General features: G+C 38.5%; 1 protein-coding gene across 1 annotated transcript; it reads left to right on the top strand.

Moving 5' to 3' along the window:
* Positions 1 to 1,920: 1,920 nt before the first annotated feature.
* On the top strand, positions 1,921 to 22,200 carry LOC101155989 (mothers against decapentaplegic homolog 1). Its single transcript, XM_004065930.5, has 7 exons — positions 1,921 to 2,203; positions 7,786 to 8,347; positions 12,911 to 13,174; positions 13,277 to 13,393; positions 16,875 to 17,108; positions 17,916 to 18,172; positions 19,321 to 22,200. Exons 2-7 carry the CDS (start codon positions 7,948 to 7,950, stop codon positions 19,462 to 19,464), a joined length of 1,416 nt encoding a protein of 471 aa, XP_004065978.1. The 5' UTR covers positions 1,921 to 2,203; positions 7,786 to 7,947; the 3' UTR covers positions 19,465 to 22,200.
* Positions 22,201 to 23,641: the final 1,441 nt, after the last annotated feature.

Genomic DNA, 23,641 nt, shown 5'->3' with positions numbered 1-23,641 from the left:
TTCATTAATTGTCTTCATAAAATGTTCACATTTATTAGATTTTTACCTCGGGAAATCTTTGACTTACTTTTGATAAGAAAATATTCTGCTATCTGTAAAAATTGTGATACAACAGGATCTAATTTTTTAAACATAACATTTAAGTTGTTGTTGGCCATCAAGAGGAAACTCCATTTTTTAAAATGAATCTCTTAGTACTCTGGAATATGTGACAAAAATGAATTTTTGAGCAACTGCATCAGTGTGTGGTGGAGTGGACCATGCATGAATTATCCTATTTCATGATTTGATTGAAATAAGTCCATCCACCACCCTAATGGTGCTGTTCTGGATGGATGGGATCCCTGTGACAAAGGCATTTCAAGATGTTAGTGTCTGCTGCTTGGAATGGAGAGAGTAACTATGGGCAAAGTGAGAGAAAGGGAAATACATTCTGATCCATTCATTCTGATGAAAGCATAATGGAGTCCATTCCAGGCTTTTAGGGAGCTCAGATAGAACCAAAATGCCTTCCAATGTCTCTGTGATATTGCATTAGCCTGAGAGTGATGGGAGAGCTGCCACATCGCCTCCAACAGGCAGAAGGAATTATTATTTGCATAATTTTTTTATGTGAGAGGAATTTCCCTTTTAACCTGCCAAAAAAAACTAAGTTGTGTGCTATTGTTGTCTTCCAACATAAGGGTTCCTATCATCTACACAACATGACCTCAAACAAAGTAGTGAAAATACTTTTAACTATTAAAGATTTCTGCTTTGTTAGGATAACAATTGTATCAAGACGTTTTTGTAAGTCAATAAATAAAGTAGTTTTTAAGTGAGTTTTATATTACAGAAGGAAAACGTTTTGGGATGTACTTTGTCAACTAATCTGAATTTATCATGCCAATTCAGTGACTATGCTTTTAATAGCTATAGCTCTAGACACATGCTTTTTTTAACTGTAGTTTTTATTTTTGGCATATAAACTTTTGTCTGTGATAATAAAGTTGTGCATCTAGGAAGGTAAAATAAGAGGATGATAGTGGATGTGTGCGCGCGCCCGAGTGTGTCTGTCTGAAGGGAATCCTTTTTGCTTCAAGTTTGAAGAGCCTTCCCCCTGCCCCCGCCATCATGATCCCTATTATAACGATCATCATCATCATCCTCATCAGCGAGCCTCCACCCCTCCACCCCGTTCCCTTCTTCCCCCCACATTTATTCACGTGCTGCTCGCGCCCGCCTCACTCAGACATTCTGTCGCCAGCGCCGTGACGTCACGTGTGCCAGAAGCTTTCTGCGTCGAGAGCGTTTGCCTCCGCCTGTCTTCAAGATAATCTAGTCCCTCTCGCGGCGGAAACGCCAAATCTTAGAAAAACTATTTTAAAAATGTGACGTTTTTTTTCTTTCGTTTGAAAAATATCACATTATTACAAAACACTTGTATGTTGTTTTTTTATCGCAATACACAGGCAAAGTGGAGAATTTTAGCTTTACTCTGTATATACACTTCCTTTCATATATTTAATATCTATGATACACTATTAGCATTTATTCCAATTAAGATACAAGATATTTATTTCATTTCACGCTTGTATTCTTTGTTTCGTGGCACGTGTGGTCATGTTTCTATGACGTCTATTTAATTTTTTCCTCTATCAGGCAATTGCTTATCATGTCACAATCACAGCTTGAGGGAAACAAAATGCCTAAATGCAGTTCAGAAGTTCAGGATCAGACAAACTGCCTGTCAGGATTGCAGAAAAAAAAAGAAAAAAACCAAGCAGGCTTGCTCAATTCTCTTAGCAATTTACACTTTTTAACTCTCATTTAAAAGGTGTGTACGCCAACAAAATGCACAGTCCAAATAATATGGATTTACAGAGAAGTTATGGGAGGAGTTTTTATGCTTTGAAGTAAAAAAAAAAACACAGAACTGTTATGTAGTATAGGAACAGAATGGAAACCCTTTCCTTGTAAGAAATTGTTGACAATTTGCGAGAAGCTCTAACTGTTTTACAATTACATAATCCACTTATGAAGATGTAGTAGGTCTGCTCTGTGTTGGGGTCTGTGTCCCGCGGCGTAATACTGGCGCACAGGGGGAGTGTGAGGCGGCTCGGCGACTCTGTGACGCCAGGTCGATAAGACCCAACTCAGGCAGCGAGAGCGCTCAGGAGGGGCCCGGTGATTCCCAGAAAGCGTAAACTACACACAAAAAAAGGTACGGAGATATTTTTATTCCTTTAAATTTTATAAATAAAACTAATTCTAGCATATCTTGTTTATACTGCGCACCACTTTACCGAGAGGAAGGAGAAGGTTAGCAGGTTTAGGTTAGCAGTAGTCTGTCAGTTGGAAGCTTCAAACTTTCCCCCCATTTAATTCAAAGTCTCTGACGGGAGACTTATGTTGTTTTTCTCTTCTGTGTGGAAATCATGAAGTGATGATGATGAGAGCTCAGCATCGTTGCTTTCTAGAAAACTCTTATGAAGTACAGATTTAGAATGTGTGTGTGTGTGTGGGGGGGGGGGGGGGGGGAGCTGCAAATGCTGTTGTTTTCAAATCTCTTTAAATGACAGAATTTAGGCTTCATTTTGGTTCAATTTCAAAAATACTTTCTTTTCACATGAAAAAAAGCAATATTAGGTGATGTAATGCTATATAGTTGTATCCCATTTCAGCCACGTTATTTCTTTGTTTAATGTCAGAATACTGAATTATAAGGCCAAAAGTGATCATTTTGCAAAATGACTAATTACTTTGATCATGTAAACTCAGTTTATATGTGCATAAACTAAATACACTCAGCAAATAATAAACCAACAAGGCAGATCTACATCATCAACTTTTGTTGTTGTAGAAATTAAATCATCCTCATTATGAAACTCCACTTAAAGATGATCGACAAAGATACAAGCTAATCATGGAGTCTCCAACTTGAGTGTTTAATATATTTTGTAAATGAATTATTTAATGGCTTTGAAAAAATGAAGAACATAAATATTTTAATTTTTTTTAGTTTTTTTAGTCTTTGTAGACTGAAACAAGTCATGATACTAGAATGCACACAAAAATGATTGAGGATATGTAATAGACATTGTATAAAGATCAAATGACATTTATCTGTGCTTTCTTTTTGTCTACAAAAACACCAAAAATTGTAGAAAAGTTATTGATTTTACTTCGTTATGCAACATTCTGACATGTCTTGATGAAGTGTTATTTGATTTATTACACTGCTGTTAATGAGTAATCATAATTTAATCATGAACAATTTTCCATTCTATTTTAATGTCAAACAGTACAGCAATACTCTTAAAATGAGTACCTTGCAGGAATACTACTTGCTACTGTTGTTTGATTAATGATAACTACCTTTCGCTGAATTTGAAGAAGTACTTTTCCTTGCATTTGCACAGTAGTGTACTAGAGTTTTTCTGCAGTTGTGTCCATGGAAGGTAAACAAGGGAAAACACAGAGTGAGAGTCTTGCAGCAGCTCAGCCCAGATCTCCTGACATTATTGAAGATGACATATCAGATTACTCAAAGGACGGGATTTTGCCCTTGTTCGTGCTACAGCCTAAACCCTGTTGTTGTTTTGCATTCTCGGGGTATGCAATGATGAGTTATGCTTGAGAAATTGTGTGTTCTTCCTTTTTCTTTTCAGTCTTTTAGGACTGATAAGAAAAATAAATGTAATGTATTTATTTAGCTTATTGTCTGTGGGTTTTTTTTGTACACATGTTCGTAAAGAAATTTAGCTTTAGCATGTAGAGTTCCCAGTGTTATTGTTGTCTGTCTTTCAGCTGTGGCATTTCTTAGGGTGACTACAATCAGAAAACTGAGCTAAACTACACTGACAGATTCATTTTGCAAATGAAATATTTCTGACTATAGTGTAATGTACTAAAGTATGAATATATAGGATTAATTTGTTACACTTTTCTTGTGTGTTTGTGTGATCTGAGCACTGTGGCCTCATAGTGACAGGGGGAAGTGTCCACCCTAACACAACACAAACCCGACTCTTGAGTGCCAAGCATGTTTGAGATGGCTGCCTACAAACCCATGCGATTGCTATTTATGTCTGCTGTCCGGTTGCGTGTTGACTGATGTATCTGGAATGTAAAAATACGGCTGTAGCTTTGTAGTCAGGACAAATGTGATTCCAGGCCGTTTGCAGAGGCTGTTCCCATTCAGAGCTTCATCTCTAACTTATCGTGCAATCCTTGCCGAATCTGAGCATTGCACAGATTCGTGTTTGTGGGGGACCGTGGCCCGGTGACTCAAAGGAGACTCTGGTCAATGACTATGTCTAGTCAGAAGGCATCTTGTGTGTGTCTGTGGTTATTTTTAAGCTTTACTTATACATAGACCACTGGGTAAAATAGCTTTGGCAGAAATCTGCATTCATTGCTCATTGTGGACCCTAACAGATTTTAAATAATTGTGGATGTCATCTTTATTTTGTCCAAAATAATCTCTTTATACATAAGAATTAAAGATTTGAAAATAAACAGGATGCTTTTTTTTAACAGATCAAGCCTTTATTGTTCAAAATCTATATAAAGACCTGGTCCAATGAAAATATTTTTGGTGTTTTTATAGTATTTTTCTCATGATGGAGGACATGTAAAAAAAAAAAGTGCTCAAAATTTTTTTTTTGAGTATTTCTTCATTTAAATGGTTGTAAATCAAGAGCAGTTGGAAAAAGTCTGTAGCAGTGATGTAGGTGCTGCTGCAGCCGGCAGACCACAACCCCCCTGCTCCGCTCTATTCCCATAGATCCACTTGTAGATGCATTGATCCATGTTAGTCTTTGTTTTCCTTGTCCGAGTTGACATCTGACTCAAAACTCTCCTGTTGGATCGCTCCAATATTGCTAGGCATTTTTTTTTGCACCATTTATGGTAATTTGCGGCTAACAGGCCTGCAAACAACTCAGAGGTGGATTTCTAATGAACTCCTGCCGCTCTGCACAAACCATGTCCTAGAAAATGACCTTTTTTTTTCTTCTTAAAATTTTGGCTAAAAATGATTATGCTGAAGATAGCATAATCATGATTAAAAAATCCACTGGGAATGATATAAGTATAGATAAAAAGATGATCGGAGTGGGACTTGGATGTATTTGTCTTGCAATTCTCCAATGGTCAAGGTTACATTTTCAAAATGTTTTATGTTCTGTCCCGAGGCTATGGATAAAGTGCTAATGTTTACAGTATGGTGAAAGGAAGGCAAGCAGTAACTTTTTTGTTGCTTGGATTTAGAGATATATATTTTTTCTATTTTTCTTTTATAGTTATCAATATAACTTAAATAAGTATAACTCAATACTCATTCAGTTGACTTCTTATGTGTAACGTTTTGTCAATTTTAAAAGAAAGTATTCCAAAAAAGCCTTGGAGTCTATTTAGAAGCTAAGGATTTCATCAGAATTATATTTAATTGTTAAATATATTCAATAATTAGATTGGAAATTTGTTTTGGCAGTTCAGTTTTCTATGTATTGCTGATGGATTGTCACAAAAGCTATTTAAAAAAAAAACATTGAAGCATGATTATTCACTTGGTAATCCTGAAGTTTAAGTCAAATGCTCCTTACAGTCCCCTAGTTTGTCACTCGCCCCTTTTTTTCTCTTGATCAGTTCATCTTTCTTTCTCTTTATTTATCACCCTTTCTCCTACAGCACTCCGCTGTTTATAGCCACAGACTCCATTGAGCGGGGGTTAATGGAGGCCCCATCCAGAACCCTGCTGATAAATAATGTAGCTTCTTCATAATGCTGTTCCCCGGGGAGGGTCCAGAGAGCATCATTACTGCCTCCTCATCCTACACAGCCCAAGTTTAAATTGATTAACAGACACTGAAGCGGTGCAAAATGATCCATGTGGCTAGTGTAGTGGCTAACAGCTCGCACCAAGCGGGTCAAAGCCCCCGCCTGTCAGTGGCTCATGATCCCACTTCGGCCTTCCATTATTTTCGGTTTCTGTCCAGAGGACTAACGGGTGTTCAGAGCTGGCTGTGGGGGATGACAGAAGGGCATTTGTGGCTGTGTTGTTTAAATGAGGATGTGTGTTTTTGTACGAGGACAGACGAGTGTAACTGTGAAAACACTGCAGACATTTGTGTGACCTCCTAGTGTCCAAGTCGAACGGGCAAAAAACAAAAGACCCGATGGCCACATAGCTGTTTTTAAGAGTCCTAAAAAGCTTAGCTTGACCAAAAAAAAGTATTTTGAAATACATCACTAACAAGGATCTGCCATTAAACTCTCATTGTAGAATAGAGTAGTTCAGGCATCTGGATGGGACTAGTGTCTATACTAGATTATAAAAAGTCCTGAATATAGACGGAAATTCTGTTTACACTGCAAATGTACAATGAATTGTTCAGAAAAGTGCTGTTAGGAAAAAAGAAAAAGTATGTTCTTTTATGCAGACGTCCTAGTCTATACATAGATATAGGAAGAGCGGGGCGCATTGGCGCCTTCATATTTTGACTACCTCACAGACATCTCTAAACTAGCATTGTCCTGACTGGCAACACAGTGCCATATCAGACTGCTGAAATAAGCATGTGGTTAGACAAGCAGTTGGATATGATTGATCGCCAAGGGTTGGACACATGCAAGGAGGCCTGGCTCCCAGCTGCAGCTGAATCAAAGCACAGGATTGGTGAGGCTGCTCCAGATGTTGCAAAGCTGAATTTGGAAAACATTTAATTCAAAACAGGTTCCCTTTTTGTGTCTGTGCAGCTGTTGTGGAATTGCTGATAGAATAAGCCTTTACTCAAATGTAATAAACACAGATTTTAGTTAGTGTCCAATAAGGGACTGACATGGTTGCACAACTATAATAAGTTTTTTCTTCTACAGATGTTGACCTTATTAAAATGAAATCAACGGATGTATTTATAGAGTCTTTGCACCCTGTTAGCTCTAGGAAGTGGTACAACTTGTTCTTTTTTGAAGCCATGACAAATGTGTTGTCATTGTAAGAATTTCAAAACTGTTTAGGACCTAAAAGAGAAATGTTTTCCCAAAGATATTTGCATTTTTTTGTTTTTGGTTCTTTGCAAAATGCTAATATATCCATTTTTTAATTGGTAATTTTTGCCCTATTCAAGGTCCCCAACAGTATTACTGAAATAAAGAAGATCAGAACAACATGTTCACATTAGTGTACACAGAACTTTCAATAGTTGAAACATTCCTGCCTAGTTTACCAGTTTGTTGTTTTTTTTTTTTTTTTGTATGACACAGAAATCCAACTTCTTACGTGATCTTGAGGGTCAAGAATAACCACAAAGATATGTTGTCCGATACACAACAGTCTACGCAACGCATCCTCATCCTGTCAAAACGAAGGCACTCTCGGGCATATTTGTCCGTTTTTAAGAGGTGGCCTCATAGAAAAGTGCATTAAAAAAACTCAGTTGTGTACATTTTATTTGACTTTACTGAAGAAAAGATGTTTTTCTTCCACTCAGGTTTTTGTATAGATAACAGCTAAGGAAGAAACAATGCAATAATGCTGCGTGGGCTGCTGCTTCTAGTACATACAGCCCTGATGTGAGCCATGTTACTTATTAGCCGTAATGTGACAGGCCATATGGACGGGAAGCTTTTTGGAGCGGTGGCTGATGTCTTCTGGGTGTGTGACGTACCCTTAGCAGCTACAGTGATGACATTATTGTTTTCTTTGTGAGAGAAAGGAAACACAAAGAAGTGTTTATCTCTCCAAGGATGAGTAATTTATCTCCAGGTTAAGGATTTAACTTTCTCTTTTCTTTTTTCTAGTGACTGTCAAGAGGACACTGGACCTTTCAGCGCTAAGGAGTCCCTAAAACACACAAACAACAACAAAATCAAAGAACACTTTACCGTTTGCCTTCTGGAGGTGGATAGTGTCCTAACACTCCTCACACTTCTTTTAGGAGAGGAGAGGACAGTGCGTCCACCATGAATGTCACCTCACTCTTCTCATTCACCAGCCCTGCTGTCAAACGGCTGCTCGGATGGAAGCAGGGAGACGAAGAAGAGAAGTGGGCAGAAAAAGCGGTTGATGCTCTGGTTAAGAAACTGAAAAAGAAGAAGGGAGCCATGGAGGAGCTGGAACGGGCTCTCAGCTGCCCCGGGCAGCCCAGTAACTGTGTGACGATCCCTCGTTCACTGGATGGACGGTTGCAGGTGTCCCACAGGAAAGGCCTGCCACATGTTATTTATTGCCGGGTGTGGCGCTGGCCTGACCTGCAGTCCCACCATGAACTGAAGGCGCTGGAGTGCTGCGAGTACCCCTTTGGCTCCAAACAAAAGGATGTGTGCATTAACCCCTACCACTACAAACGGGTCGACAGCCCAGGTAAGGAATATCAGTGCAGTTACACAAGTATAGACTCTTAATAAAGATTTTCTTTTATTAGGTTATAAATGAATATGAATCATGCCGGCTGCACGGTGGCGCAGTGGTTAGCGCTCTTGCCTCACAGCAAGAAGGACCTTGGTTCAAGTCCCGGCTGGGGGACCTGAACCAGAACATCAATGGGGGACCTTTCTGTGTGGAGTTTGCATGTTCTCCCCGTGCATGTGTGGGTTTTCTCCGGGATCTCCGGCTTCCTCCCACTGTCCAAAAACATGCTTCATAGGTTGATTGGCAACTCTAAATTGACCATAGGTGTGAGTGTGAGAGTGAATGGATGTGTGATTGAGGATATTCTACCCTGCGACAGACTGGCGACCAGTCCAGGGCATCCCTTGCCTACGCCCAAGTGGCCGGGATAGGCTCCGGCAACCCCGTGACCCCGAAAGGGAAAAACGGTCAAGAAGATGAATGAATGAATGAATCATGCCTTTTTGGTTTCAAAAATTTGCCCACGACCTGTAGTTATTCATTGGCTGTTTACATAAAATATTATGAAAACTAATAAAAGTGATCATATGTGTTATATAACCAAATCAGGAATAAGATATTTTTAATTAAATAACGTGAACTTTGCTTTAAACTGACAACAAAGATATTCAGCATTCATTTATAATGTAACTGTAAAGATGAATAAAAAAATACTCTACCACTCAAAAGAATATTTCAATGTATCTAGTTACTTTAATGAACACAAAACACCAACTGGAGATGCAAAATGAATATTTAAAATGTAACCAATTTATACACCAAAATGTTCCCTTGACTTCTTCCCCCCCCCCCCATCAAACTAGCCACCTTGGACAGATATGCTTTATGTTTGCTTTATGTTCACTCTGGTTTATCCCAAACCAGCTCAAAGGGTTTGAGTCTGGAGACGTTGTTGGTTGTTGGTTTTTTGTTGGTACCATCTTCTTGTTTTGTTTTCAAGTAGTTCTAGAATAGCTTAAATTTAAAGACCCACTCCAATGAAAATTGTGTTTTTGTTGTTTTTAACATGTTCTTGCAGTAATGTCCCATCATGAAGACATATATAAAGAAAAGTACGATTAAAGCTGCTTTTCTGACTTTTTCTTTATTCAAATGGTTGTGAGGAGACGAAAAAAAGACATTTAAAAAAGCTTGTAGGTTTAAAAAACCTACAATCGGCAGGCCACAAGCTCCCTGCTCCGCTCCATTCTGATGCATCCACTTGGAGACAGATAGATCCATGTGTGTCTTTGTTTTTCTCGTCTGAGCTGGCAGCTGGTTCAAAACTGCACGACCGGATTGGATAGCTCTAATATTATTTGCCATTTTTGTTGAACTGCCTTATGTTAGGTTGTGAGGGGCCGTAAGCTAGCAGGAGAGTGTTGACAAAAACACCACACACCAACAGTTCCCCCCACAAGTCAGAGGCAAATTTCTGATAAAATCTTGCCTCTCTGCAGAAAATATGTCCTAGAAAATGACAGGTTTTTTGATATTGACTTCTGGGAACACCTTTACATTAGATCAGAAGATTATTAGAGTGGAACTTTAAGTTTTCAGTTGGTTTTTGTTGTAGAATAAACCCTCTGATCAATTAGATGCAGACCAAAGAGAATTGCATGGTGCTGTAGAATTATCTATGCACCACACCAACCCTGGATCCAGCAAAACAGCCCCATACCATCACACCTTCTCCCCCATATTTGACAACTAATTTCAAATTTTGTGGGAGTCGTCCTTTTCCCCTTTTTTGATCATGTAAAAGGGATTTCAGATTTTGGTTCATTGATCCCTAACACCTTCTCCCAGTCTTCACTAGTCCAGTGACTGTGTTTCCAGGCCAGGCAAGCCTCTTCTTCTTATCCAGACATCTTTATTTACTATAACTCATCCTGTCAACCCTATGGCTTAAAGTCTTCCTACAGTTACAATTGAGACTGGTCTTCTGCAACCACATTCAAGCTGCCCTCGAATCTGGTGTCTCTTGAGCCATCTATCATGCAGGTGTTAAGTCCCAGAACCTTCACCTCTGATGTGGTTGTGACTTTGGGTCTGCCAGACCTCTTCCTGTCAGAGTTTCCCCCAGTTTCTCAAAGTCCTTTGACTTTATGTGCAACCCCTCTGTAAAAAAAGACCCACATTTTTAGTGTATGATGGCTCGTCTGTCTGCTTTTGCTCCTACCGTTTTCGAAACTACACACTTCTTTCAGCAGTACAATATTGTTTGACTAAAGCAGCGGCACTGTGTTCTAGCACTACTTCCGTGCATAAAGAGGAATTCATTCATTCATCTTCTTCCGTTTTGTTCCATTGGGGGTCATGGGGCTGCTGGAGCCTATCCCGGCCACTTGTGGGCAGAAGGCAGGGGACAACCCTGGACAGGTCACCAGTCTGTCGCAGGGCCACGTATCACATATCCATTCACTCTCACACTTAGGGACAAATTAGAGTTGCCAATTAACCTATGAAGAATGTTTTGGGACGGTGGGAGAAAGCTGGAGACCCCGGAGAGAACTCACGCATGCAGGGGGAGAACATGCAAACTCCACACAGAAAGGTCCCCCATTGTTGTTCTGGTTCAGATCCCCCAGCCGGGACTTGAACCGGGGGCCTTCTTGCTGTGAGGCAAGAGGGCTAACCACTGTGGCACCGTACGGCCTAAAGAGGAATTTGTAAGTAAATATAAAAAGTTGGAACATCTTTATGAAGGAGTTTAGAAACACAACCAACTAGTATTGCAGAGAAAAAGCTTTCCATTGTTGATTTTTATTTTACACTTTAAGGCTAAAAGTGCCCTGAAATTTTTCATTGTTAATTAAATCTCTGACAAATCTTTTACAAGTCACTTTTCCACCATTTGAAGTTATTCATTGGACTTTGCCTTGAACCGAAAAAAAATAGCCTGGTTAATTGTGGTGTTTAAACACTTTTGACTGGAAGTGTAGTTCATATCAGTTCCTGTGCTTCAAAGCACTTCAAGTTGCTATACAAGCGTGCTTATTTTTCCTTTCCAAAAAATCCACTTTAGATTGTAAACATACTGCATTAATGCTGAAAAAAGGAAAGTTAACAAACCTTTATAAGGAAGTAAAGGTAGCAAAATAATTCAAGATGCTTGGGTTTGATAAACGAGAAGATAAGCAATGCAGAATGTGTCTGCTTGGGTTTCTACAGTGTTTTACAAAACTACTACAAATCAGATTGAAAACAGAAAATGAGGGTCAGCTGACAGACTAAAAACAACTGTGTTCAGAACACTGAGTAAAAGGAAAAAGGTGTGTGTGCCTGTCTGTGCGTTTATGTGTCAGGAAATTCCATTTGAGGGGAGAACGGGATCTTTGTTTTGAACATGCCCAGTACGTCAGGCCCATCTTTTTCTCGCTCCTTCTCTTTGTACACATATCGACACACAGGCACACCCAACTCTTGCACACTTTAAACAAAAAACAAAAAAGGCACAGTGTGTAAAATTGGCTGGAACAGGAAAACGGCCACTTAAACACAATGGGAGGAAACCGTTGCTGGCGGAGTCGCACACGTTTTGTTGTAGAGGCGGCTGCTCGACACAGGGCTAAGGTGATTCAGCCCCGCAGCACCTGTCTACCCACACTGCTCCCCTCCTTTTCCAGTCTATTTTCCCTCTCTTGAACCTCCCCCCACACACTCATCCTGTCAGACACCCCCCCCACACGCACACACACACACGCACACACACTGTTCTAAGTAACACCACAGCTGTTCTTCTGTTGAGCATTTCACCTCAGAAATAAATGACAACATTGATGCTCTGGCCTGTTGGAGACCACCTTTTGGAAGACTGACAGCCTGCTGCACGTCCTCTGAAATTTCAGCACCAGCTTTATTTATCTGCACATTTATTTATAGATGCCAGTGGAGCATATCACTGCGGTTTTTCGCTGCACCTCAATAGCCTTCAGTCAGTGATGAATTCCACAAGAATGGCTCACCTCTTTGACGTCTTTCAGAGCAGAAACATGAGAGTCGGGGCCGAATACTGCTGACCAGCTGCTCAGAAGCTGACACTTCGAAAAAACCAGCACTGTCTGCATTTAGGATCTTGAATTGTGAACAACTCCAGAAAGAGTTTCAATTTTTTGTTTTTGTGTTGTTTTTTTTAAACCAGAGGATCTTATATTCATCTTTGTTTGGATTATTCACAATGTATGTAATTCAAAGTTAGATGCCAGAGATTATCGTAAGACAGCAAAGTTTTAAAATTGTAATCTTTCTGCAGAGGAACCAAAATTAATCGAGAGGCTAAAAAAGAAAAAACAAATGTAGTTTGCATTATTTTGTGAAAGTCACAGTCACTCTTTAACTTTTCTGGTGAGAAGACTTTTTAATATTGCCAATTTTTTCAGATTTGGGTGCTTATTTGGTTACATTAATATAGAAAAAAGTATTTTAACCTTCCTGGAATAGAGTAAGATGACATGCACTATTGAAAGCTCTGTTGTGATGCTCTGTTGGTCTTTATTTATTGTCATTAAGCCTTTTTCTTTCTCTCTTCCTCAGTGCTTCCTCCTGTCTTGGTTCCAAGGAACAGCGAGTTTAACGCTAAGCACACAATGCTTCCTCGATTTCGCAACCCTCTACAGCAAAACGAGCCACACATGCCCCAGAATGCCACCTTCCCAGAATCCTTTGCACAGGCCAACACTGTGCCATTCCTTCACTCTCCCGGTAATAGCTACCCAAATTCCCCCGGCAGTGGTAGCACCATCACCTTTCCTCATTCACCCTCTAGCTCCGATCCTGGCAGTCCATTCCAGATGCCAGGTGAGTCACCCGTTACATTTATTAGCAAGGTAAAAGTTAACCTCTTCTATTTGTCTTTACAGAATCCTAACAAGTTCTCCTTATTGTGTTCCCCACATTTAGAGACTCCTCCACCCGCTTATATGCCTCCAGAGGAGCAGATGACTCAGGATTGCCCCCAACCAATGGACACCAACCTCATGGCTCCACCCTTGCCCTTAGAAAACAACAATCGAGCAGGTTACCATGCAAGCTTAAATTATTTTTCACACACACACGCGCACGCACACACCCACACACATCTGTCTTCAGTCTTAACTCATGGCAGAACAATAAACATTCAGGAGCCAGCAGCTTCAGTTTGGAAATTCCCTCTATCTGCTGATAAACCAACAACCATAAGGTCCTAAAAGCTAACCAGGATACACGTGGAATCAAAATCTAAAAGTTTTGAAATGTACAATAATTCATAAAATAAATCATTTAAGATAAGACAAAGAAAATGAGGGGAAAACTGCTATCTCAATGGGAAGTCTTCTACCCAGGAGGACGATGTGTATCCCTCATTGTCCTATCTTCTTATAGATAGTGATCTTTAGATGCTGTGGAAGAGCTCTGGACCCTCTAAGGTTTCACTCTGTAAAACTCAGGAAATGTTTTTCACTTTACAGCAAACACTTCAGGTGTCTCTCCTTTGAACTTGGGGAAAAAAAATTGCCCTGAAAAACGTGGACATTATTCTGATGTGACATAAGTTGTGCTAATGGCTTTATTCTCATTTTACTGCCTTGAGTGCAGAAAAAAAACATCTGCCGTTTAAACAGGTGTTGGAAGTGCAGTTGCAGCTGCAGTGCTGCGTGCTGCAAAACAGTTAGGATGGTGGACTTGAGCCACACAAACACCTCCACCAAATGAATGCCCAGGAATAGAGCAAATGTCAAAAAACTTAAATAATTAAATTTTCTTTAAAACCAGTAATTTGGAGTTTATGACATTATTGTTCATATTCCTAGATGTTGACGAGTGAAAACATGAAAATCATTTGCAGTTCTACAGTTTTTGCCGGTTCTACAATCTAATCCATTATTTTAAAGATACCGGCTATTATCCATCTGTTCTGGAGTAGATGTTGGTTAATAATAGTTACTGAACCTATTTACGTGCCCACAAAAATTTGGATAACAGGAAGTAAACAAAAATATGCAAATTGAGCATGGAAATGGCAAAAAACTACAACAATAGTAATGTCCCTTAATTGCAACATTGGCAGCTCAATTGCCTAAATACTCTTGATTTGGCTTGATGTCCTTCAAACTGCAGGAACTCATCATCTGCCTCTGGCTTTCCCTCATGTGTCACAAATGCACCATGTCATCATTAGCATGAACAAACTGAGGCTTAAGTTCTAGTAATCGTGTTTAATGGGACGACTCTCCGCCTGTGAGGGTTTTACCCTCCTCTTGTTATGTTTTTTAGAAAAAAGATAGTTTTTCCTTTGATTTGGCAAAACTAATCAATTTAACTTGTAAAATTCATGTGACAACAAAAAGAATTTTTTTTATTAAAATTTAAATATAAGTAGTTTTTAAAGAATTTGTCACCATCTTTTTTTGCAGAGAAATGCACAGTATCTTCTGCTTTTCTCTTTCTGGTTGTCTTTCATTTATATTTTATTTTTTATTTCAGAAGCAATCAGATTGACTGATATAAGTCTGTTTGTAGGGGTGTGTACTGGCAAGAGTCTAGCGATACGATGCATATTGCGATACATCCCAAGACTGTACCAGAACAATTTTTCAATATTTTTTTAGAGAGCATGTCTTAGCAAAAAAAACTCTGAATAAACACTTGAATATTAATATGCCTTTCATTGTAATCAAATGGAAAAATTCAATTTTTTGCAATGATCAGAACCTTAAGCACTGCAACTGTATCTCATATACATGTTGCTTTTACCAAGGCAAATTCAGAGTGCTTTTCTTTTGGTGAATGAATATATATTTGTTCTTAAATGGAACGGTCAAAATGATCCAATTTACACAACAAAACATTTTTCAGTATAAGAAAAAAGCATAGAATTATGTGCTCTGTGGGTAGTGCATGTCTTATAACAACAAAACCACGATGCTGACTGAATATTTAACGAGGTGGTTCTCGCTGAGATCTTGTAGTTGTTTTGTGTGGTGTAGAGCTGCTCAAAGAGGCTCAGTGGGCGGTGCTGACAACTAGCGGTCGGAGGTTTCAGTGGTAAACAAGAGTCAGATGCTGTAGGAAGCTCATAAATAATTAAATAAATATCGCCTGACAGCATTTTAAATTGATACACATATCGCGATATATCTGTGAGTTGGTATATCCTTACACCCCTTGCTACCTGTGGCTGGGAGTTTCCTAGATTCATACCTATATTTGGGTATCGTGCTGCCACCCTGACAAGTGGGAGTGTGCAACTGCGGTTGCACATAATATCACAGCCCAGATCACATTCTGTTAAACAGCTTGAGCTTGTGTTGCTAATCTAATTAGTGGTAGTGACCTCCACTAAAATATTTATGCAGGAAAAATCCTGTTTTAAAGATCAAAAACTTAAGGATGTTAGTCTATGTATTCATATACTTTTAATATTTTTTGACTATGACGCCTAAACTCTTCATTCCATTATTAGTGACAGTATTATGAAAAAATATTACGTGCAAAAATGTGATTTCATTAATATGAAAAAGAAGCATTCAGCTATTGCTAAATCAAAAAAAAAAGATGGATGGACAGAAAATAAAGACACACTTTGTATGCTTTTGCCAAACTCCAATCTAAATATTCATGACTATCCCTAATCAGACTTACAGCACCTTGTCTGGGTACTCTGGATTTTTTTAATTTTGTGTTTACTTTTTTCTAAAGTTGCTCAGTTGTCTTTCATCATCTTCAGGTTCAATGAACTAGAAGTGTATCTATTACGCAATAGGTGGGAACACCTCAATAGTCAACAGAACGGACTGTGATTGGCAGCCAGTTGTTCCAAAAGGAATCCCACACAACAGAACTCCGGTCCACACAGAACCAAGGTTCTTATTTTTGTGAAGCGGCTGTGCTCAGTACCCTCATTCATATAACAATAAAGGTCCAGCTCATAAACGGCTCATTTATAGTTTTATTTTAAAAAGCCTCCCAACTCTCTTGAATAATATCAAACCCATGTATGTTTTTTTTTGTTTTTTTTGTTTTATTGCTTCTACAAATGTCTACAATTTTGCACACCAAATCTCAGAGATTCTGGACACTTCTACAGATAATGGTACCGGGCGCAGCTGCTCAAAACAAATCTGTTGCTGGAAGTGGGAGTTGGTGCGTCTTTTTCTGCTCCACAAGCTGCATCCTGCACCGGAAGCAGGTTTCTATTGTGTACCAGCTCCAGTTAGGCAAAAGACAAAACACACCTGCCAGTCAGTGCCATGCTAAAGAGGGATTTTGGGAGACATATGTACCTAAATACACATGATTTGTTCCTTTCAATTATGGGATGGGGCCAGCTCAGAACTCTGGCAAAAGTAACTGGAAATCCGGAATGACTGCGAACCTTTATGATGAAATTATTCATTTTTTCTGCTTCAAGTCTTAAAGATATTATGTTTTAATATTTAAAAAAACGATTGATGAGATTCTGTTGTAGGAGTGAGTTAGAATTGATGTGGACTGACTGACTATGTTGGAATGTTCTCAGTGTCCTCTCCAGATGTGCAGCCAGTGGCTTATGAAGAACCCAAGTACTGGTGCTCCATTGTTTACTACGAACTCAACAATCGAGTAGGTGAGGCGTTCCAGGCTTCCTCCACCAGTGTTCTCGTCGACGGCTTCACAGATCCCTCCAACAATCGCAATCGATTTTGCCTCGGCCTGCTCTCCAATGTGAACCGGAACTCCACCATCGAGAACACCCGACGGCACATTGGCAAAGGTAATCCCGTAAGCAGGTTCCTATGGAGCTTAGCTTTTGTTTCTGATATGAACACACAAACCTTAACTCAGTAAAATGGAATCACAAAAAGGGGGGGGGGGGGGGGGGGGGGGTTCAGACCAGGGCAAAGTAAAGACCATACCGTTTTAAAACCAGAAATATCACTGCGGACACCTAAATATAACTCGCTCTTTGACCTTTATTTGCATAAACAGTTGAGAAGTGACGGTAGTTGAAACAATGTCAAGCTCAGGTGGGAAAGGGTTAAGATAAGATAAGATAAGATAAGACTTTATTTATCTCATGATGGATAAATAAAGTCCATCATGGACTTTATTTCCAATAAAGTCATCCAAATAGCAAATATTCAGTAGCAAATATTTGATTATTAGTACATTAACCAGATGTGTAACTGGATCCCTTCTGCGTTGTTTAAGGAGTAAAAAGATGTTGGGACACAGCAGAACCCATGGAGACCACCTCTATTAATTGCGGATCTGACAATTTTCCCAAAAGAAAATAGAAACCACAGTGTTAGCATCCCGTATCAGCTCCTCTCCCACGGGACTATAAAACAGAAAGGGCAGGGGATAACTCATACCTGACAATTTTCTGAGAAGAAAATGATATATAATAATAAAAAGGTACAAGGTACATTAAGCCCATTCATATTTTAAGTGAGGGTCTGCACCAGGATAAAAAAACAAAAATGTCACCTTAACATCTGACTGTTTTAGGTTCATGGCTGATGATTCTGACATTGAAGTTATGGTGATTAAACGTTTGTCTCTCTGTTTCACCTCTTAGGCGTCCATCTGTATTATGTTGGAGGAGAGGTGTATGCAGAATGTCTAAGTGACAGCAGCATATTTGTCCAGAGTCGTAACTGTAACTACCAACATGGATTCCACCCCACAACTGTGTGCAAGATTCCCAGCAGATGCAGCTTGAAGATATTCAACAACCAGGAGTTTGCTGAGCTTCTGGCCCAGTCTGTCAACCATGGCTTTGAGGCAGTTTACGAGCTCACTAAGATGTGTACCATCCGAATGAGCTTTGTTAAGGTGAGTTGGTTCGGCGAGACTGAACGAGAACAGGAAGTTGGGGTTGTCCTTAACACTCTCCCCACTTAGTATGATCTGTGCTATTATATCTTTTCTATTTATTTTAATGCTTTGCCTGTAGCCTATTTTTTATTAACAGTTATTTTAATTGTCGTCTTATGATTCCTTTATAAATGTTATTTTTAGCTTTTAAGGTAGACAAAGAAAACAGATAACAAATAACCGCCGGGCAAATTCTGGCTTATTGCAGGGATGCTTTTAAATTGAAATTGAAATTGAAGTTAACTTTTATTGGCAACAACAACCACAGATGGTTGGTGCTGCCTGTACTTACAGGTTCCTTTTGTAGCATAAATGCAAATGTCTGTCTGATGTTAAGCACTAAAACCAAATTGATTATCAGTAGAAAACATAAAACAATTAAAGTAATCTGAGTTATGTTGATTTCAATTACTATTTGTATAAAAAAACATTTGTATAAAAAGAAATGTTTATTTTTTCATCAGTGAATCCCTATTTGCAGAAATAAAAGTTACAAACAAAATACACAGATTTGCATCGTTGAGCACCAGCTGTTTCCAGCATCACTTTAAACTACTAGAACTGTCAGGACACGGTTTCCCACAATGCACTGTTTTGTAGTGATAAGGTGCCTCGCAGATACAAATTTAGTACTGCGCTGAACTGGGTAGGCGCATTGCACCCGCCCTTTTTTCTCGAGATGCTTTTATGATGATTGACATGTGACGAAGCATAAAACTAACCAGCATACACCGCACAGCAGGTGATGTGTGCAGCACTGCGTCCGCCTGGGGGATCTCAAACTAGATGACTCTGGTGATCACACATCCTGATAGGCTGAACACACTTGATTTAGGTAGATTTAGGTAGTCCAGGGAGAGCTGAGACACAGGCAGGATTATGTAAATTATGTAATCCTGGAAACATTTGTTTTTAAACATTTCTTATATATTAAAAAAAGTTCTGCACATTTGTAATTCATGTGAAAACATAGTTTGATTTACAAGACATTCTTGCATTCCTATAAATAATTGCCAGTTGTTAAAAATATATTTTTTTAAAAAGACAAAAGAAAAATGAACAGATATAACTAGTTTAGTGATTTGTGCTGTTCTTTCTTCTTCTAGGGCTGGGGAGCAGAGTACCACCGTCAGGATGTGACCAGTACACCCTGCTGGATAGAGATCCATCTGCATGGTCCTCTACAATGGTTGGATAAGGTCCTGACCCAGATGGGCTCCCCCCACAACCCTATATCCTCTGTCTCCTAGGCTTCTGTGGCCCCAGTGGTCTCTGTCCTCAGCCCTGCGGCTGTCCACACCCCAGCATTTTTGACTAAGTAGCAAGAATAGCAGCTAACTGGTCCCAAGGTAGTTTGCGGTTTACTCCTCACTTGTAGAGTTTTGACGAAAACCCAAACTGATCTGGGACCTGAATCATTGAACAGGTCATAGGTAGGTTTGTTTTGTACTTGAAGGACACCAGAATTGGGCACATTTACAGACTGGGAGAGGGATAAGCAGAGTTAAAAGATGCAACTGGAAATTACTTGATCTTTGTGACCAATCATTTGACCGACCATCACATGCATCATGAGGTGAGCGTCCTCTTAGAACTGGCTTTCACTGTTCCTTCTATCAACTGTTCTGTCATTCTGGAAAACAACTCATTTTGTATCCAAATATTTCACTCAAAACTCAACATGAGTAGTGACAGTAGTTATGGGACCAGGTCACCAAATGTTACAGTCGGTCGATATTTTCCGTGAATTATGTTCTGCAATGGAATATATAAACGGAAAGTTATTTTAAAAAGTACAGAATTAGCGGGGAATTTAGTTATTGCTAACTAAATTCTAACTAAAATCAGCTAACTCTGGAAACTCAACAAGCTTCTGAAAATGTTTTTTTAAAAATAAAAATGAATCATAACAACAAAACAGCCTAAATAAATCAGAAATAATTAGTGTAAGTGTAAAAAGTAGCATTTAGTTAGAGGCATGAGACTCAAAGGGCAATTCAGTCAATAAAAAAAAAAAGAAATTGAAATCTCAGTGTTGTTACTGTTGTTACATGTTTTCTTTTACGAGAATGATTAAAAAATACTATCATGACATATTTACTATTAAAAAATGTGCTGTGCAGTCTGTTTTTTTTGTTTGTTTTTTTGCGATGCATAGTTTGTTTAGTGTAGTGTTCTGCATTTAGGACTGATAACATGAAACTGCAGCAGTTTGCAGAAAGAAACGTGCCCGACATGTGGTGGCACTGCTGATGCACATCTATATACACGTCACTGTTTAGAACCATGCTTCCAGTGAAACCCACCCACCTTCATGCACTGAGACTCATGTATAGAACAAATGCATTACAGAGAGGGAAACATATTTTTTTGAAAAATCTTTAACCCTGTAACCTGTGTTGTGGAAATATTGTCACTTTTGTTTTGTCAATGAGAGTAATCATGCAAACATTGTTGATGGTGCTCCCAAAATATTTGTCATTGTCAACTTTTTTTTTTTAACTGGTCCTCCTCACTGTTTTCTTTATATTGTGGAGCATTAAAAACCTTTTTTTTCCTCAACACATTTTTAATCACCCTAGTGGAACTTCCTTTGCCTACTTCCTGGTATTTGCTTCCCTTTTCACCTTTGGCAAACCATCATTGCTGGTTAATGTTAAAGGATTTGCCAATGTGGGAGGCTAATTGGACTGAGTTCTTTATTTTGCGGCAAAACGTATTTGTGCCCATAAGCGTTATCGACATTTTACGAAATTCTCTGCTCAGATAAATTTATTTAAACATATGTTTAACACTCCAATGAAAGTTTTTTTCAGTCACATTTCATTTCTTCATTTTAAGGATTTTTTGTTTAGGTCTTGATTTGGTTTCTGACTTTTCTAGCTAGTTTTTTGTCATTTTTTTTTTCACTATTTGTCTAGGGTCCTTTCATTGTTTTTTTTTTCATTGAAATACTTTCCCCTGACTTCCTATACTCACAGACAGCTGAGTTTGGATTTTGTGAAGTGTTGTCCTAATCCTATGATGGCGGTGCAAACAAAACAAAATAAACATTTCAATTTTGAAAAAAATAAAAATAGTGGTAAAAGCATATTGTAACGGGGATTAATGCTTTTGCAAACAAGCAGAGTGGGGACTGGCACGACATCTTCCTCTTTTGGCTTCTCCCATCAGGGGTTGCCACAGCGAACAAGTCGCATGGTATATTTGGCAATGTTTTACGCCGGATGCCCTTCCTGACGCAACCTTCTCAAACCGGGCTTGGAACCGGCACAAAGGGGACTGGCACGACATACTCTACAGAAATAATAGTGTTTTTGTTTACCGCACTTAAAAATTCCTTCAAATCCCTAATTTTAAACTCTGAAAGAAGGTGCGATCTTTTTAAATGCAACTATTATCAAATACAGATGAGGTTTGCAACAAAAGTTACAATTTGTTGGATCATATTTAGAGCCATAACTGACTTCCACTGCTGCAACACAGCACAGCAAGTTCAGAAAAGCTGTTTGTTTGTTTTTGTTGGAGGAGCTGAACTAGTTTTCCTTTCGTTGACCTCGGCCCAAAAATGCTGATTCACTGAATATGGGATTGCTTCACATTTCTGCCATTACAGTGTAAATATTTTATTAAATCTCTCATATCATTTTTACAGTGGTTGGAAAAAAAACTCATTAAAATGACTTAAGTAAAAAAAGATAAGCAATCAGATGTTAACCAATGAAAGAGAAAGTGTCACTTATTCATGTCAAACTATGTTTTATTGATGTCTCTTTGTCTTGTTTCTTTTCTTTTTTTTAAGATTTGTTCAGTTTTCATCCGTTCTTGCTTTGCTGAACACATAACATTCTTTTTTTTGTATTTTCAACATTTTTGCTTTGTCTGCACTTTCCCATGTTGCTTCATTGTCTGTTTTGCTCAATAAGGCAGTTTAGTTCATGAATATCAAGTCTCTACTGGAAAATTCAATAAAACTGTTTCAATAATTGTTGTGTCTGTTTTTTCACCAATTTATATCAATATTTATTTAATCAATTTTCAAATAAATTTACATAAATACATTGGTCATGCACATTTCGTCGGCCATTATCCCTTACTTATTATCTAATATATTCATTTGTAGATGTGCCAAAGTTCAAAGTCATGTTGCCTTAATAAAAGGTCAAAAATAGAAAAATTTGAAAATAAAAGGATGTCTGGTCAATAGCCATTCATTTATTCAAAAAATTAAAAGCAGAAATAGCAAATAATTATCTTAAAAACCAACATATGCTAAAGTCCTCACTGTTCAATAGATGGTGAAGGGATCAGAAGCAGGTTAAGGAACTACAATCGACCCAAAAGGAGACAACTTTAATCCAACTTATGGAACCAAAGCTTGACAATTTCGTAGGTTTACTGGTGATGAACACAAAAAGATAGGAAGATGAGAGAAAAATACATGTAGGTCACGATTACTGAGAACACAAGTGCTATTTCTCATTTTTCTGAAAAGCATTTTCTTGATAAAATAACCAATTGATATCTTAAAGCTTGTAAAAGAATGATGGGCAAAGCTCTGAAAGGCTGCAGGAAATCAGAAGAAATTGAAACTAAAGTCTTCATTTATCATTTAATGTATGAAAAGGTTGTACAAATACTGTGAAAACTATGAGCATTTTAACCCTTGTGCTTTCCTAGGCACTTTAACATTGGGAGTTGGGTCATCTAGACCCATTGAACCTTTTTTCAGTGATTTGTGATCTTCACTGGTGTCCATGGATTACATGAAATCCTCTCCACCTTTATCCACCTTTGTCATGGTAGGGAGAACATGGCTGAGTTCTTAGACTTTCACCAGTCATCAGGTTGTTATTTGCTTTTGTCAGGCTTGATAAGTTTCTTTTTCCCTTTAACAGAAACACTTTGCTGCCACTTGCTGGTTCAAACTGTCCATCGACAGGCTGCCTTCTATTGGTTATTCCTCAAATGAATCATGTAGATGCCCTACTGAGTTTATTGATATAAACTTTCTTTTGACAGCTATTACACTTAAGTTAAGAAGCCACATTACATAAACATTAAAGGATTTGTTTTGTCACAGGCTGAATTTACACACTACATGCACAGTGTGCCGTTTTTCTAAAAAAACACATTTTTACCCCTTCAATCGCTCAGTATTGGTTTTCTTTATTAAAACACCTTTAACATAAATACTGCAGTTTGCTGCAATTATCTACTAAAAATATTTTTGGCATCATGAACTGAAGTAAAAAAATACCACTGATTTGTAAGATAGACCAATCATTTATATTCTTAATTATTAAAAAGTATAATTTATGCTCTCACCAAACTGCAAACATAGATTACTCAAACTCACATTAAACCTTGTCTATCAATAGAGAAGCTTTTGATTTTATTTTGTTCAACACCTATTGCACAAGTAGT

Source organism: Oryzias latipes (assembly GCF_053564925.1).
Source record: "Oryzias latipes strain Hd-rR chromosome 1 unlocalized genomic scaffold, Olatipes_Hd-rR_3.1 chr1_Y".
Taxonomy (NCBI): domain Eukaryota; kingdom Metazoa; phylum Chordata; class Actinopteri; order Beloniformes; family Adrianichthyidae; genus Oryzias; species Oryzias latipes.
This window is presented reverse-complemented; position numbering and strand designations above follow the sequence as displayed.